This window comes from Neospora caninum, chromosome XII (assembly GCF_000208865.1).
Source record: "Neospora caninum Liverpool complete genome, chromosome XII".
Lineage (NCBI taxonomy): Eukaryota > Apicomplexa > Conoidasida > Eucoccidiorida > Sarcocystidae > Neospora > Neospora caninum.
The window spans coordinates 2,817,333-2,834,471 of NC_018398.1; the positions used below are offsets into that span (position 1 = coordinate 2,817,333).

The 17,139-nt window shown below is 52.8% G+C and overlaps 2 protein-coding genes across 2 annotated transcripts; one reads left to right on the forward strand and one right to left on the reverse strand.

Annotated features, from left to right (window-relative positions):
* Positions 1-1,629: 1,629 nt before the first annotated feature.
* Positions 1,630-6,453, forward strand: NCLIV_063760 (hypothetical protein; the record flags this gene model as incomplete). The annotated part of the gene is made up of 9 exons (XM_003885927.1): positions 1,630-1,974; positions 2,581-2,735; positions 3,180-3,333; positions 3,878-3,957; positions 4,358-4,453; positions 4,765-4,906; positions 5,638-5,709; positions 6,063-6,127; positions 6,336-6,453. The coding sequence occupies 9 exons, from the start codon at positions 1,630-1,632 to the stop codon at positions 6,451-6,453; spliced, it is 1,227 nt and encodes a 408-aa protein (XP_003885976.1).
* Positions 6,454-8,880: 2,427 nt separating this feature from the next.
* Positions 8,881-15,266, reverse strand: NCLIV_063770 (hypothetical protein; the record flags this gene model as incomplete). The annotated part of the gene is made up of 13 exons (XM_003885928.1): positions 8,881-8,949; positions 9,271-9,318; positions 9,790-9,864; positions 10,084-10,299; positions 10,656-10,742; positions 11,370-11,473; positions 12,109-12,218; positions 12,550-12,628; positions 12,788-12,846; positions 13,160-13,241; positions 13,462-13,525; positions 13,939-14,023; positions 14,479-15,266. The coding sequence occupies 13 exons, from the start codon at positions 15,264-15,266 to the stop codon at positions 8,881-8,883; spliced, it is 1,866 nt and encodes a 621-aa protein (XP_003885977.1).
* Between the last annotated feature and the right edge of the window lie 1,873 nt (positions 15,267-17,139).

The window sequence follows — 17,139 nt, forward strand, 5'->3', positions numbered from 1 at the left end:
GCGCTGGAGGATCAACTCGGCGTCGGTCCTCCCGATTCGCCGGACCGGAAACGCTGCATTCTTTAGCATTCCTCAGCTGCTCGGGCGACCGGAAACTTAGACACGATAGAGCTTCTGCATGCTTTTCGCTAGTGTGCTTTGCGAGAGAGAACATGAGGGACACTCCGCCGGGCTGCCCACACGCATGGTGTGGTCTGAAAATTTGAGCAATCTCAGACTGTTCTTTTGGCAGAGAAACTCCTGTGAATTTCGGTCGACACTCGGAAAGATCTCTAAGTGTGCGGTGGCAAAAGGTGTCTACAAAGCGTGAGAGACTGCGCCACAGATACAGTTTTTTTTTTCAAACCAGCTACATGACTGGTACCTGCGCGGGACGCGGAGCCCCGCGACAGCTTGTCGGCAGGAAGTCGGCACTATACGGTAAAGAGACTTGCAGGTGAGAAGCTGCAGTAACGCATACAGCTAGCAAGACTGCAACGAAAATGGCAACAGACACACTGGAAGTTTCACCCCTGAATGAAACCTAAGAGGTCCTAGATGTGCCCCGGCAGGATTGTGCACCGCCGGGACAAAGGCACCGGACAAAGACGGAACGCCTTGCAGAACATTTGGGAACTGACAGTGGTTTCGAGCTTCTGGATCCTGTTCCAAAAAGTTTTTGAACCTTCTGCGAGCTCGCTGAGGTAAGGGACAAAAAGCGTTTCTTTCTCAATCCAATATGCCGGTTGAAAATCGCGGACAGTGTGTAGGTGACTTGTCTTTCAGGATTCGCATGCAAACGCATGCCACGGATGCCGTCTACGAGATTCACTAGAGGCCAGCCTTGGTAGGTCACCTTGACACGTGGCAGACAGTACTCTTTTTGCAGAAACATATTGCTTCATGCTTTGTTCTCCTAGTCTCACTTTTGTTCGCATATCGACGGTCCTCATCCGAGTTCGGCGCTGAGCCTTCTGCTTCGGACTGTCTGGGTGAGCTGGCCTCCGACTATGCTTCAGTACCGGAGATTTGGTGGTTTTCCTTGCCTTTGCTTGCTTCAGAGACTTTTTCTGCGTTTTGTCGTGTCTTCGTCCCGTTTCAGCCGTGCTTGTTTCTCTCGCTGACTGTTGTCCGGGTACTCTTTCCCTTGCGCACGATCAACACTGCCTTTCTCCGGCCTCTGATCACATGCTTTGTGGATTGTGTGCCTGGTGTTCCGTTTTCTGTCTCCGAATTTGCTTTTCCTGAGCTTTTCCTGCTCGTACACCTCCACCTGGAGCTGGCTGCCGCGTTCCCCGGGGAAACCATAGAGAACCCTGACCAGCCGAAAGTTAGCATATGCCTCAATGTTTCACTATTTCTGTACCCGGACCTTAGGCTCGGGTCCGTAAAATCTCCAAGCGCTTCGAGCTGCATGTACACCCCAGACAGCTCTCCGCCGCTGCCGACACCGTTGCTGTGCCGTCAACCTACGAGGTCTTCGGCGTCGATGAAGCGTCTTTTCAGACACTGACGCAGAGAGACGTATTTTCTGTTTCATTTGTCGTTCAGCAGGAAACCGGACGCGAACCCGGCATTTGGCCGCGCTGTCCCTTTGTCTGGGAATTCTTCCGGTGGTCTTTTTGTTCTCCGCACTTGAGTGATAACGCCATGGGAATCGAAGGCGCGAACAGTGGCGCTAGTGCGCGTAACGCAGATGGAGGGAATCGGTGGTGTCTGATTGAAAGTGACCCCGGAGTCTTCACAGAGCTCGTTGAGAAGGTGGGAGTAAAAGGCGTTGAGTTCGATGAGATTTTCGGCGTCGATGAGGAATCGTTCCAGGCACTGAAGCAGAGAGACCGAAAAATCTTCGGTTTCGTTTTCCTCTTCAACTGGACAAAGGACGCCGCAGGAGCGGCGGCTGGCGAGGCAGCTGACGCCGGCGGCGAGGACGTAGCGATGGAGGATGCTCTGAGCGCTGCCCAGTCCCACCCGGACCTTTTCTTCGCGAAACAGGTCAGCAGTGAAGAACGAACACCGACGTTTTCGGGCGAAAACAGCGGACACAGACTTTGCTCAGACACGCGGGATGCAGGTCGCTGGCGGCTTCCCTTCACGCAGAAACACCCTCCAGTTATGAGATACAGACAACTAACTTCTTTGTGGCCGCTGGTACACCGCCACCCACTGGACTGGTTAAGACCGCTCACACTGTTGGGTTTCAACACCCTACGACAGTAAAGTTCTTCCACGTCAGTTGCATTTTAGGCGCCGTCGCAGGAGAAAGACACCAAGACACCGACGCTGTCAGCCGGAAGTACAGGCTCTCGCGCCTTGGAGTCACACACACACACACACACACACGTGCGTCGTCTCGGCACTGGAAGACGGCGCAACGGCAACCCCGCTTTCGGTCTGTCTCGCGCGCTGCTCCTCTGGAGGCGCGAGAAACGGTCTCTTGATAGATACCCCCTGCCGTGTTTCGGGAAGATACAGAACTGTTTGAATGGTTGCGTTAGAGGAAATGGACAGTAGGTGGACAACCCGGTAGAAAGGGGGCGCTCGTTTCGGAAGCAAAAAATTCGGGAAGATCCAGAAACACGTTTGTGCTGCTCTCTTCAGGTCATCGAGAACGCATGCGCCAGCCAAGCCATCTTGTCCATTCTTGTCAACAAACGAGACGAAATTAAAGACGTTGGCTCCACAATCCGTGCACTCGTCGACTTCACCAAGGACTTCCTCGACCCTCAAATGCGTGGCGAGGCCATAGGCAACTCGTAAGCTCAGCTGTCGAGTCGGGTTTCACTGGAATTTCTTTCTGAATAAAAGATGCCGGGGTGACGGAATACACAGGGACGAACCTCTGTGTCGAGTTTCTCTGTGTGTGGCCGTGACCGCTGTCGTTGCCTCTCGATCTGCTTCGGCTTCAGCCCTCGATGGGGCTGTGCTTCCTGTCTCGGTGGAAAACTGTGAGAGTCGAAGGCCTTGGCCGTATCGCGTACCTGGTTCTTCGTCTGTCTTGTTTAACTTCGGGGTGCGTCGTCAGTTTTAGGGTTATAGTCGCGTGGCAGACTATCTGGGCATCCGCCTCAAAGGTCGCCGGCTCTGACGCGAAAGTTGGAGCCTGAGCAGCTGATTCCCACGCTCCATGGCACCAGACGCTCCTCGGTTTTCTTCTCCACGTGCTGCGCTGCGGAGCCCCGTTGTGTTTCGTTTCCTAGGGAGCATATACGAGCTGCGCACAACTCCTTCAGAAGTTCCAGTCCGTTTGACTGGACGGACGACGACGACGAGAAGGAGAAGGAAGACGCCTTCCACTTCGTGTCTTATATCTTTTTCAAGGGCAATGCGTATGAGATGGACGGCCTCCAACCGGTGGGTGCTCATACGGAGGCACTACAAGAAAAAGCAGGCTGTCTCCGCTTCTTAGTCTCAGACAGCATTTCCTATGCTCCTTAGCACCACAGCTATCTAATCATACCGTACGTAAAGATAATTCTTTGCCCTCTTTTTACAGTGTGGGCATCGTTTCCCAACACACCTTTCTCTGTCGTTCCCCTCTCTTTTTATCACAATATAGGTAGATGATGTCTTGTACACATGATCCGCGATCCAGTTTTTTTTCATCTCTCCCTCCGGTCTCTTTCTTCTGTTCCGCCCTCCTGTTTCTCTCTCGTGTCTCTCCCTCTCTTCTCTTTCCTCTCTCTGCCTTGCGTCGCTGTCTCTCTGTCCTTTCCCCTCCCTTCGTCTTGCTGCGGCGTTTCGTCTACGGAGTTGCGCCGCTTCTCCGTGCCGTGTCGCTGCGCGCTCGACCGTTTGCCCGTCTGCCGTGCGCGAAGAGAAATGCTGTCTGATCTTGCCCAGCGCTGAGGCACACGCGAGACTTTCGCTGTCTCCGCAACGTCTGCGCATTCCACAGGGCCCCAAAAATTTGGGTTCCTGCGACGAGAGCAGCTGGACGGAGATTGTGAGGAAGCGGCTTCAAAGCAGAATTGCAAAGTGAGTTCTGATAGAAACCGCCAGTGGAGGAAAAAGAGACTTCGTCTCCCGTCGGCTGGCATCCGTCTTCTTTCGACACTGCCTTGTCCGTGGGATCGTGTAGCCTCGAAGGCGGGCCGTCGCCTGCGCTACGAAACGTCGTGACGCCTACGCATCTCTACAAACGTCTGCATGCACGCATGTACAGTTACACGTTTGTGCATAGCGATACACGTAAGCATCAAAGTTAAAGCGTACTCAATGTAGTTCTACATATATGTGTCTTGAACTATGTGGACGTTTTGCCATCTACCTTGCTGAATGTTTGCTTTCTTTGCGCGTGCCGGAGAACAACGGTGACGCAAGTCTGTGCAAGGTCCAAGCCTCTCTGTGTCGGTGCATGCGCACGGTGGGAAAACAGGATTCAGAAGGCGGCGAGCGGCGAGCTGCGTTTCAACCTCATGGCTGTGACGGAAGATAACTTGTCGAAACTCCAGGAAGACATCTTCCGCCAGAGGTGAGCCCACAGAAACACCTAGGACCGCGTTGGCTAGGTGAACGCATCGCGGTTCCTCAGTGCAGTGAGCGAAAGCTCGTTTGATCTCCGTGGACGGAGTTCCGTATTCGGTTCTCTGTGTTTCGATTCGTTTGTTTCCTTCGGAAGCAAAACTCGCTTTTTTCTCAATTCCCCCGTTTCGTTCACGGTCTTGTTTGTCCACACATTCTCCCGGAAACCCCGGAACAGAGGTCTTCTCCACGGGCCCCGCTGACAGTTGCATTCTTGGCGCGTCCCTTTTCTCCGTTTGCTCTCCATGTCTTTTCGTGCAGGGCGATTGTCCAGCGAGCAAAGGTCAAACTGATCAGCTCTGGCAAAGACATCGAACTCGACGACGAGGTCGACGACGACGCGGCCCCCGCAGGGACGCCGACGATCGACGAGCTCCCCGATGACATCGCCGCTCTCGAGACTGTGAGAACAACGGAACTCAACGCGAGAAAAAACAAGAGACAGCAAAGGAAAGCGGGAACAAGAGAAACGAGAGAGCGAACGAAGAGAGAGTGAGGAAGATGAACGAACCGCGAACACAAGAGAGAAGACCAGGAGGGTCTTTTTTGGGTTGCACTCGCGCATTCACGTCGAGACACCTCGGCGAAAAGCGCCGCAGCTTTTTCGCGATGTGCTGTGGAGAGTTGCGGATCGCGTGTCTCTCGTGCATTCACTTTTCGTTGGCATCGTCGGTGACAGTGGCGTTAAGGGCAATGGTGCAGGTTTGCTTTCGAGCGTCTGCTTTCCCAACAAAAAGATGAGACAAAGAGCCGGCTGCTGTAAAATCTCACCGAGGGAAGGAGACAACCGGGAAGGCGGCGACGCATGCGTGTGGAGAGCGGACTGATGGAGTTTTGCGGGTTCCTGTTTTAGCACGGAGACACACCTTCTCTCCGTGTATATATATATATATATTTAATTCGTATATGCTTATACAGTTGTGTAGATAACGAGCTCTGTGTGATTTACAGTAATATATATATATATATATATATATGTCTGTGTTACGCTTGCGCATGTTTTTGCATAAGAAGCGGAATGGCCTGAATTGGTTTTTGTGTGGGGGAAATCAGAGGTTCGTTTGCGTTCATTAAGGGACAAGTCGACGGTTCCTTTGGCACGGTTTATTTTGCTTTGCGGTCTTTGGTTTTCAGGTCATTCAGGAAGCCGAGGACAGGAAGAAACTGTTGAAGGTGCAAGAAGAGGAAGAACTCGATAAGCGCGCTGTACGTACACGTCACTGCGATCTGCGTGGTCCCTGGTGTCCGTTGAAGTTCTTTTTATCCCTCACAATTGTCGAATCGTAAATGACTGTGCAGAGGTTGACACGTGCAGAAGCACTCACACGTTGTGGTCAGAGATAGCTGACCAAGAGAGACAGAGAAGGGGAGGAAAGAAGAGGATGAGGCTGAGAGAAAGCAAGGCGGTTCTCTGTTGCCTGAGCGTGCAGAATTCGAACCCTTTTTCGTTCCCCATATTTCAGCTTTATCCGGTGGCATTATCTCTTCCTTCTTCCGTCCCGTTTCCATGCAATAGGAATCTGTAAATCTAAACTGGTTTCCCTCTGTTGTCTTCTTAGCGATGGAAAAAGGAGAATGTTCGGCGCCGTCACGACTTTGTTCCCTTCATCCTGAGCGTCATCCAGTGAGTCACCGAAGCATGCATGAAAAAAACAGCGAGTGTAGATACACAACCGTCGCGCTGCTGCTATACAAATAGCTGCATGCTTACATATGCATGCATAACCTCCATGTCCAATGCCGATATAGCTGCATGGGAAGCAGATAGGATAGTTAACCGGTTCGTAGAGTGTCATGCGCTTCCGTTTGTATTTTATTCTCTCTTGTCTCAGACATCTCGCGAAGAAGGGCGAGCTTGTGAACGCAGTCAAGGCCGCGCAGCAGTCTGTCTCTCGACGGCAGCAGGAGAGGAAGAAAGCGAAAACGGGTGCCACGGGCGTCTCTGCCTAAGCGCATGCCGCTGACAACAGGCACAGAATCATATCGTGATGTGCGTACATATATGCAAGCACATGCGTATGCATCTCCACATTGTATGTATGCAAATGTGTGTCTACACGAATAGGTTGTATGTTTGTCCATCTAAGCATATACATGAATGTGCCTATGCACATCTCAACGTGTGTGTACTACATGCAAATGCTTTTACGTCGATGTGTTTGTGTGCGTACCAACTCGTTTCTAGCCATTTCCATTGTTGTTTCTTTTCAAAAGAAGGACAGTTTCCGAGCGACCTCGCACACGAAGCACTTAATGAAGAGGCGCAAAACGGGCGCGTTAAGCATCCGGGTTCATTGGCGACGCATTCTAAAACGCCACAACTTCCTCGCAGTCCTTCCATATCAAGATATCATTTCGCGATATCTCGCTCCATGTAGTATATATATATATATATATATATATATATATAGAGAGAGAGAGAGAGAGAGAATGGGCGAGGTTCGTATGTATAGTTATGCTTATATATATATATATGCAGAGAAAGATACGTGCATCTCCATTTCAGCATCTAAACTCCTGGGTATCTCGACAGTATCTCGACGCCGCTATCTCTCTATTTCTTTCTCTGCACGTCGCTGTACATTTGGGGTCATTTTCCTCCGCGGAGACACGAAGGGCGTCTTCGCGAATGAGAACGGTCCTTCTGCGAGGGGAGAGACGGAACTCTGTTCGCGCGACGAGATGTCTCCTTCCGTCTCGAGAGTCTTGCGAAATCAGGCCTGTCAAGGCGCGAGGCAGCACTAGGCAGCAACCGAAAGAGAGCGTTCGCGTCGATTCCTCAGAAAACCCGCGCCGTCTCGACAGTCCATGAACGAAGCCCGAGGGACAGAGAAGAAAACAAAAAACGAGGTGCCTTTTTTTTTGGGGGGGGGGGGGGGGAAACGGCGGCCTTCGCAAGCTTCAGTTTCCCAACAGAAACCATGCCACAAAACCGGAAACATCAAAACATGGGTCTTCGCAGCAATCGCATAATCGGTCAACTCGCTTGCACGGATCTGTTTATCTATCTATCTAACCATGCGTCAGATCCACAAATACGTCTTTCTCTCCAGGCAGCGCTGATCTCTCCTCTGCGTTATATATATATATATATATATATATATATATATATATAGGGATATGACTGTACTTCAGTTGTGCGTCTAGACTGTTCATATATATATATATATATATATATATTCATGTGTGTGTGTGTGTCATTCAGTTGCTGACCTTAGGCAGATGTCTCTGCGGAGTGCTGTCGCGGCAGGCCTCGTATGCCTTGAGTCATCCGTTGCTGGGGAGACTGCGTGCGTCTCAGTGCAAGACGCCCCCTCGCCAGATTCCATGTGAAGTGGAGGACAGAGGAAATCTCGACTCTGAGAAGCTCGGAAGCAATTTCAACGGACCCATGTCTCGCCTTCGAGGCACAAACTGTCCAGCTGTGGAAACGCTTCGTTCCACAATTTCCCCTTCCAGAGTTGGAATGCACGGCGATTGCACTTTGTGCGGTTGGCAGGAGAGCCGCAGACTTGCGCGGTGGAAGTGAGATTTTCTGGCAAACGAAAATGTGGAAACTCCTTGGTGCATGCGTCGCGTTTTACTACCGATTCCACCTTCCAGCTGCGCTACAAACTGCATTCTAGCATACGTGAGGGCATTTCAAAGAAAGCGGGTTAGCTGGCCTTCCGCATCTAAAAGACCCGGGATGCTTCTCTACGCCCGTTAGGGAACTTAACGAGAGTCGGAGTTGTTTTCTGTTTTCGAAAGGGGTTCTCGCTGTTCGCACCCTGGGCTGGGATCCGCAGGACGGCGAGACTGCATGCACGCCTTCGCAAGAGTCCGAAAACGAAGTGCCTGCGTGATCCGCTGCCTCGACTTTGCGAGACACGGCGCGGAGTGGCCAAAGCAGAAGAACAGAAGGTGCCAGAGCGCCGAGGGGAGAAGGCCCCGCACTTCGAAGGCGATTTTCAGTCTCCCCGATTACGCGTGGAGGTTTTGGAGGCGACTGAGAAACCGAAAACAGAAACGAGGGCCAAACGCCTCACGTTGGAACGGACAAGCAGACCACAGACACCGAAATCAACGCGTTTATGCTTGACACTTCCTCACCCGCGCGAGAGCCGTAAACGCGGTGAAGCAGTCACCAGGACAACTGCATGCAAGGGGACAATCCCCCCAAACAAATCTATATATATATATATATATATATATATATATATATGCGAACTCGCGCGAGGGTTGTAAATATATGTAAATATATATGTGTATATATACGAACGTATCTGTTTAAAGGTTTGCAGGTATATATGTGCTTCCAATGTATATTCACATATATATATATACACAATTGTATATGTTTGCGCTTCTTTGTACATTTGGAGAGAGTGTTCTGCATTATTCCACGTCGTCATCATCGTCGTCGTTGTCGTCGTCACTGGCGTCGTCGCAGAAGACCGAGTGTTTCTGAGACAGGCAGAAGCGCGACGGAAATAGGGACAATGGTGAAAGAGACAGAAAAATAAAGACAGCACAAGAGGTAGGACGAAGCGCGAAAAGACGGGGGAAACAAGCGACGAGGCAGAACGCCCAGCCCAACTTCATATTCGGCTTATTCGCCCGCTTGGTGTGTCGGCTCGGCTGCGGAACTGAAAGCATGTTGGGAAAAGGAAAAAGCGGTTTTCCCGTCTTTTCTGTCTCTCGCATTGGCGCGTCCACAAATCTTTCCAGATCCCACACGCTACGAAGGCAGCGAGGCTCCCATTTCCGTTTTCTCTCTCTTCTCACCAGCTGCCAGATCTGCAGACGATTGTCTTCCCCGACGGAGGCCACAACCTGAGTGGACGTACACCGCAGCGACAACGCTCGCAGGATCGCCTCCGGCAAACCCCACTTTCACCCGGCGCGTTTTCACACAGTGTTAGGTTTGCTATTCTGTACCAACCGGTCTAACATCGAGACGTCCTTGTCGCGTGTATAAATCTCGATTCTGTGAGAGTGTCTTCTTCCTCGAACTTTCGCGTCGTCGGCTCGCGTTTCCCGACCCCATGCCGCATTTCTTCTGTTCTCCGCCTCTCTGGTTTGTTGCGCCCTTATCAGTTCTCTTCTCTCTCTCGTGTGCGCGCCGGTGCCGTTCTTTTTCTTCCACCTGTTCTCCGTTCCACGACGCGGCCTCTCTCTCGGCGTTTCGCCTCTTTCGCCGTCTTCTTGTTCACCCCGTTTTTTTCCTCTGTCGCGTTGGCGCTTTCCACGACTGATGAGTTTCGAGTGTTTTGCCTCTCGTCTCTGTGAGCTCTGTCCACGTACCTTCTCGAGAGAGGCGAGATCTTCCCGGTTCCACGCGACGTCGCTCACTGCCGCCACGTGACCGCCGTGCGAGAACTGTACGTACACCGGAAACGCATGCAGTCAAAACCAGAGTCTCGCACGAAGAAACAACGCGAAGAGGCCGAACTGCAGGACCAATTCCCCAAACTGGCGTGACCAACGCAGGCGTTTTTGTTCCGAGCGGAGGCAATGGAAAGCGACGAGATCTCCCTCAGCCGACGCCGAGGTGTCTGGGCTCGCGGCGACAGGCATTGGCCGCCTTTGCATGCGCACCAGCAGCTCAGGCGGGCCGTCTTCTGCGTCTTCTTCGGATTGTTCTTCTCCGACTTTCCGTAGGTCCCAGAGAGAGACGAATCGATCACGGCTCGCTGAGCAGAGAAGGCCCGACTGAGAAGGAGAGAAAGCGACTCGCGTAACCTCGCCCTGGTGTGCAGCCTCGATGGTATGAACGGGTTTCTCGCCGCGGCGTCGATCAAACACACGCAGAGTCTGAAAACAAAGAAGAGACATGCATGCGGACGCGCCACAACTCGGGGAGGCAATCGGCGAGACACGCAGAGGAAACATCTCGCGGAATGTTCACGCGACCGTCTCAGGTATGTTGCTTAAGGCGAGAGCCCGGGGTGCCTCCGGGGCGTCTCCAGCGAGTCCGAGACCGCAGAAAGGACCGTTTGGGTTGGGAAGGAATCAAGGAGATGGAGGGACAGAAGCGGGAGCGGAAGAAGCAAGGCTAGTCGGCAAGAAACGCGAGAGACAGAGAGAGGATCGAGCCGAACACGGACAGCAAAGAGAGAGATCAGACGGACGCAGAGGTGGGAGAGGGAGTGCGAAGACGCGGACCGTACCCCGCGATTGTCTCCGCACACGACGGTGTTTGGCTGCTTTTCGTCGCCACACAAGCAGGTGAGGAGGTCCGTCTCAGAGGCTTTCAACTGGAAGGGAAGGGGAAAGGAAACACACGAAACACGTCCCGCAACCGGGACAGTTGTTAACCGCGGGGTCGAGCGCTCGCAACGGCTAGCTCGCAGGACGCAGGTGAGACTGGAAAGGCCTGAAACCTCGGAAGCAAAGAAAAGGGACGAAGCCGCTTCCAGGAGTACGAGCGTAACGCAGGGCGCGACCGCTCACTTGAACTGCAGGGGCGTTCGAACTGTCGTCGCGCGCATCCCATCTGAAATTGAAAACAAACATGCATGCACAGACGAACACCAGTGCAAAACGGCGTCCACACAGACACCTGCCGCAGCCTCCCAGACCTACACATGAAAGCTAAAACAGAGACGCGCATAAGCACGTCTACAGCCGCCGACCGCCTCGTGCACAAATTCACAAAGAAAGCAAAGAAGCAAAGCAGTGCGTGGGATACGCGCAGACGTCAGCGGCGGCCTGTTTCTTCCCACAGGATTCTCCTCGGTGGTTTCGGTTTCTGAGTCACACGAAACCCGTAACATTTGTTTACGCTCCCGGCATCGCGCCAGAATCATCCCAGATGCTGTTTTTGCAGGAGTGGCGAAAACCGAGCCGTTTCGCCTGTCGTTTTTCTCGCCTCACAGACTAACGACGCCGTCATCTCCGCAGGTTGCGAGCAACGACGCGTCGTCGGCCATCCAACAGCAGTCGTTCACTGCACTCTTCGACGCCGTAAAGGTTCGAAGCGGCGCCCCTGAAGAAATCGCGTTTTTCAACGAAACCCGACACGCGACGAGACGACGAAACGCGTATGCTCATATATATATATATATATATATATATATATATGCATTTGAAGCTATAAACATTCATGTAGCTACGCGTATAGATGCATCTATTTATGTAAACGCGGGGAGACGGATAGGTGTATAGCGAGATATTTAGATGGGCCGACACGTCGCGTAGATGTAAGTAAATGGGTGCCCATCCCTATGCATATATATGTGCATTATACATGTGCATATATATGAACACATATATTTGCAGGTATTTGGAGACGCATTTAAGTACAGATGCGCATATAAGGAGCTGCCCACACCTACAAAGAGATGCCTATTTGCATACAGGACGACTCCTGTCTCTACGCCCAAAGCACAAACGCATTTGCGTGGAACGCGGAAAGAGTCAAAACCACGCAGCGTGTATGTCAGCGGTGGTGGGTGCCGCAGACGTGCTTTGAATTTGCACACGCGTTGTTTTAGTCAAGAAGCGTTCGATTCCACGCGAGGAGGGCTGTTTCTCCCTTGTCCAAACCAAGGCCGGTTTCTGCTCGTTCACGTCTGATAGCTTGTCAAGGAACACAAAGTCGAGTTTTATTTTCGCACGTACCAGCAGCGGAAGAGGCGAGAGCCGCCTGTACATCGTGCAGGCAAATCGTGCCCCCGTTTGAGGTCGACGCCACACGCCCTTCGACGAGGGAATTCCAAGCTAAGCCGAAGCTTCATTTGGAAAGAAAGGGAGAGAAAACAGGAAACGAAACGAACATCAAAGATAAGAAGGAAAGGCAAAACGAGGGGAAAAAAGGGACAGCGTCGCCAAGAGAAGCAAAAAGAGAAGATGGTCGGCCTGAGGCAGGATCGCAAAAAAGAGAAGATGAGCCGCGATGGCAGAGTCAGGAGCGACAAGCGCGCAAACGACGGGGACAGAGAAGTTCGTCCATCCATGCCGCGAGAGAAAAAAGAGGGGACAGAAGTCCGCATTCGGAAACGAACGAGAGCAAGGCAGTTGAGAGAAAGCACGCACAGAGATCTGCGACCAGAGATCGCGTACCCGTCAGTAGAGTGAGCGGGGAGCCTCAGGAGAGCCCCCCCCGACGTTGCCGAGACGCGCGAAACATCGTAGACGTAAACTGAACAGGACATGGGGAAGACAAAGGCAGTTGTCGAAATAGCGAAAGCTGGAGCTCGGCACGTGCCTATATCGTACGTCAAACCGCGGGCCTTCTGCAAAGCAACTCGCTCTCGACTTTTCTTTCGAAATCCAAGCAACTCGTGCCGTCTTTCCTCACCGAACCCTTGCGGGCCCATGGTGGCGACGATGTCAGGCTTCTGGGGCATGTATCTTGCGCTGTACACACACCGGACGCACACACAACGCAGGCCTGGCACGTCTCTGTTCGGGGCGGCTCGGCGCCCCGCGGCCAACTGAAAAAGCAGCAGTTCACTGAGGCGCAGCGGCGGCTCTCCGGACTCAGGCGAGAGGCCGGCAGTGACAAAAAAAGAGGGACAGAGACAGGGAGGGAGCGCGGAAGAGAGGGAACGAAGGAGACCTGCCGTTCTTGCCTGCCAGCAAGGCCTCCGGCGCCAGCGCGAGACACGCTGCCTGTTTCCTTCTCGGCCTCTCTTTTCCCCGCTTTCTTCTCCACCTAGGCCTGACTTACACGTTCACTTCGCCGTCGTGGGGGAAGCTCTTGACCGTTTTGAACTTGCAGGGGTTCATTCCGAAACTAAAGCCGTCGTAATCTGCGTGAACGTGGCAATCGAAAAGGAGCAGAAAACAGATGCGAGAGGGAAGACCGCAGAAAGAGCAGCGACACGGCAGAAGGCGATGGCAAGCGAAACACGTTTCAGGGCAGGTGCGCGGCAGATGCTGGGGCGAGAGCACGGAAAAGTGGCGAAAAAAAGACGAAAACGCGTATCATCAGACCCCACACGCCCGCCGTGAAAACGTTTTTCGTCTCACCTGTAGGACGCTCGACATACGCCCGTGACGCCTCGTCCTCGATCGGCTTCGCCGGCAGAGACACCTAGAGGGCATCGCAATTTACCTCCGTTCATAGTTCTCCGCATCTCTCCAAACAGAGATAGAAATCCACAAATACATATCTGAATCTACGCCTCCCAAGTATATATATATATATATATATATATATATATATATTTCTTTTGATACAGAGGTATACATTCATTCATTCATCCAGATCAACGCATGCACACGCGTATGCATGTCATCGTGTATGAGTACTAGACATGCGTAGGTGTATCAGCAGGCATGGGTGCCTGGTGTGGGCTGCAGAGCAGCAGGGGTTCCTTTTTAGTTGCTACCGCGAGGCTTTCCCTCGCTGTCTCAGCAAACGGGGACACGCGAAAAGGGAGAAACAAATGTCTGGGACGCGACGAACGAGTCGCGGCTTCGGGTGAGAGAGACGCTCGGTCGCACCTGCAGGACCAGAAGAGAGTTGCCGTCGCCGGAACTCGTGTGCGTCCCCACAAGCAGTCTCTGAGACACTGCGGCGGAGTCGGCGCTGCAAACCCGAGGCAAAACACACAGACGAAACGAACAGAAGTGCACTCGCTGCAGGCATTCCAAAACAAAGACTTTTCTGCCCTCTCTACCCAGAAATGCATACAGTTATATATACCGTTTTACACGTATGTAAGCCTACATATATATAGATATATATTGTGTGTGTGTGTACATACATGAGTATATGAATAAGGATTAGGGTGCATGTGTTGTAGTCGTTGAGTGGGTGAATGAATATGCATGAAGTGTGGGCGTACAACCATGCATAAATACAAGCAAATATGCACACATGTACATCTGTATGCGTATGCGTTTACATGACTGTGTAGACCTTTTTGGTGAAATTCGTTCTTCGTACGTTCCGCTGATGAGGCCGGGAAGCCACTGAACTGTGAGGGAAGGCCATTCAAGCGTGTAGTTCATCACGAGGTCGTACAAAACTTTCGTGTTCACTTTCCAGTTGTGAACTCCTCTGCAATGACTGTTGGGTCATCTCGGTTCCCTTCTTCCTCGTCCTCGTCCTCCTCTTCTTCACTTTCTTCGCGTTCCTCGCTTTCTTCGGGAACCGCTCGCAGGCGGCGCGTGTTTGTTGAGTCCCGCTCCTCTGCTGTCGAGACAGCCGGCGCGGTCTGATCCTTCGCCTCTCCGGCCTTCGCCTCGTCTTTCCCTGCGACTGTCGCTGTGTTGTTCGGCTCCTTGTTTTCGTCGGGTTTCCGCAGGCGCTTCCTCGACGCAGACGGTGAGCCGGCGTCGTCGCTCGCGCGCCTCTTCCCCGGCACGGCTGCCTCCTCGAGAGTCCCTGCATTCTTGGGAGACGCGAGAGAACCGGAGACAGAAGCAAGCAGGGGTGAAGGTGCGAGAGAAGAAAGAGAGGCGAGTGTGGGAAGAGGCGATGGTGCTGGCTGTTTCGTGTCGGTCTCGCTGGCGTTCGTGGTTCGCTGCTCCGGCCGGAGACCTTCGGGTGAGGGCGGAGGGACAGCGCCTTCGTTCGACATTTTCTCTCGTTCTGGTTCTTCTTTCCCCGCGGCCGAGGAAGGGTCTGGGCGCGCCGGCGCGTTTCGCTCGAATTCGCCGGTCTCAGCTGGCCAGCCCGCGTTCTGATTCTCCTCACTGGTGCGCGACGCCTCGGAAGAGGCGAGAAGCGAAGAGGCTGCAGAAGCGCCCGCGAGAGAAACCGGGTCTTTGAGGGCGGGTGCAGCTGCTGGGGCGGGAGAGGCTGCGTTCTTCGGCGCAGTTGGCATGGCGGACGCCGGAAGGCAGAAAGTCGAGGCAGTCGAACGAGAAAAAAGGGCCGCAGGAAAGAAACAGAAAGAGGGGAAGAAGGAAAGGAGAAAGAAAGGATACAGGAGAGGAGACGAGAGCGGAAGACAGGAGTTGGAGGGCGAGGAAACGCAAGCCGTAGGACGGCAGCTAAGGAGTGGAGAGGAAAGGGGAGGGCCTGCACGGTGAGGCAGGCGAGACGTGACCCCTGAAAAGGTAACAAGAGAGATAAGGCAAAACGGAAGGGAACGCTGGCTCCAACGGGCACCACAGAGGATTCACGACGTTGACGGCCTTCAGGGAGGCTCCGAAGAAAAAAGGAGCGTGGCCTCGGAACTGCTCTCTCGCACCAGACTTCCTCGTTTGCGAGTGTTTTTTCTGCTCGTTTCTGGAGTGTATGTACACCCAGCAGGGTCTACACAAGACCAGGCGCAACAGCGAGACACGCGAACGGGTGGCTGGGTGTGCGATAAACGGAAGTCGCGGCTCCCTCAGAATCTCTGCAGAGGAGAGCCAGCGAAAGAAGACCGCTGAACGAGAAAATCAATGTGAACACGAAGCGACAAACCCCGACCCCCCTTTTCTTTGTCTTGTCACGGGGTTCGAAAAGGCTTCGAGACTCGCGGAAACGCCTTGATTTTCCCGGTGTATGTACACCGCGTGGTTTCACACACATCCGCACACCCTCTCCAACCTGCGGCAAAGGCACGCGCAGCCCGACTCACCGCGTCTTTGCGCTGAATTTTGTCACCTCTTGCTCCAGCTTACGTCGACATCTGGTAAAGCATCTCAACCTTTCTAGGCGAGAAAACGTTGTCGCATTTCCAAATCGCCGCGCAAAGGCGAGACGTGCGAAGGCAGCCCCCCTCACACGCACGGCGAAACAAAATAAAAAGGAGCTCGCTTGCCGCCCTTCGTGCCACAAGTCGATTGGCGTTTTGCCGCGTTTTTGTTTATTATGAGAAGGAACCACACACACAGAAGGGAGCAAGAGTCTGTAGGTGTTTGATTCGAGCAAGGGATTTCAGGCTTTTATTTTCCCGTTCTCCGCTGATTGTTAGTGGAAACGTCGACCTGCGAGGGAGACACGATGCTACTACTATATGGTGAGAGAGTGAGGTGTCGCAAAGATTTCTAGATTGAGGCTCTCCGCTTCGTTCCGTTGCCATTGGAGGGATTCTTCCTTTTGCTACAGACGACCCAAGACTAGACAGAAACGTGTTCGTAGAGTATTCGCCTTATGGCGGCATGTAAACTTCAAAGAAATAAATGGTTCGTTGGCTTTTCTCCCCTCTCTCCAGGTGAGCCTTTTTGTGGGGAAGTGTGCAGGGACATCCACATTCAATATACGAGTGAGACCGAGGTAGATTCTGCTGCCGTCGCACACAGTTTTGCTGACACCCAAACAGAGTTAGGTATCCACGCGATACTTCCTCTTCTGTCTGTGGAGAAAGTCCGTTCTTTAAGAATGGGGAATCTTGCTTCTCAAAACTCACTCGTCTCACCAGCCACCCCCCTCCGGAGTTTCGCGGGTGTCAGGGGAACCCGAAGAGTCATGTGGAAGAAGAATAAAGATGACTGAAAGAACGGCAAAATGCTCTTATTTGGAGGCACTTCTCCGGACCCCCCTGAGTTCTAGGAACATGCTTGGCAGTCTTTTTGGGACCGAGAAAAGAGCAACCGGAATGCAAGAAGCCGACGCTTCCAGTGTCAGGGCTAGAAAGCGGGAATCACCTAGACTGTCAAAAACGTATGTGTCGTGCCTCTCTTCTTTGCCACAGAATCCTTCGTTTGCCTGTCCCCACCCGTGCTTGTCCGTTCTCTATAAGAGAAAAACGTTTCACGCACAGTTTC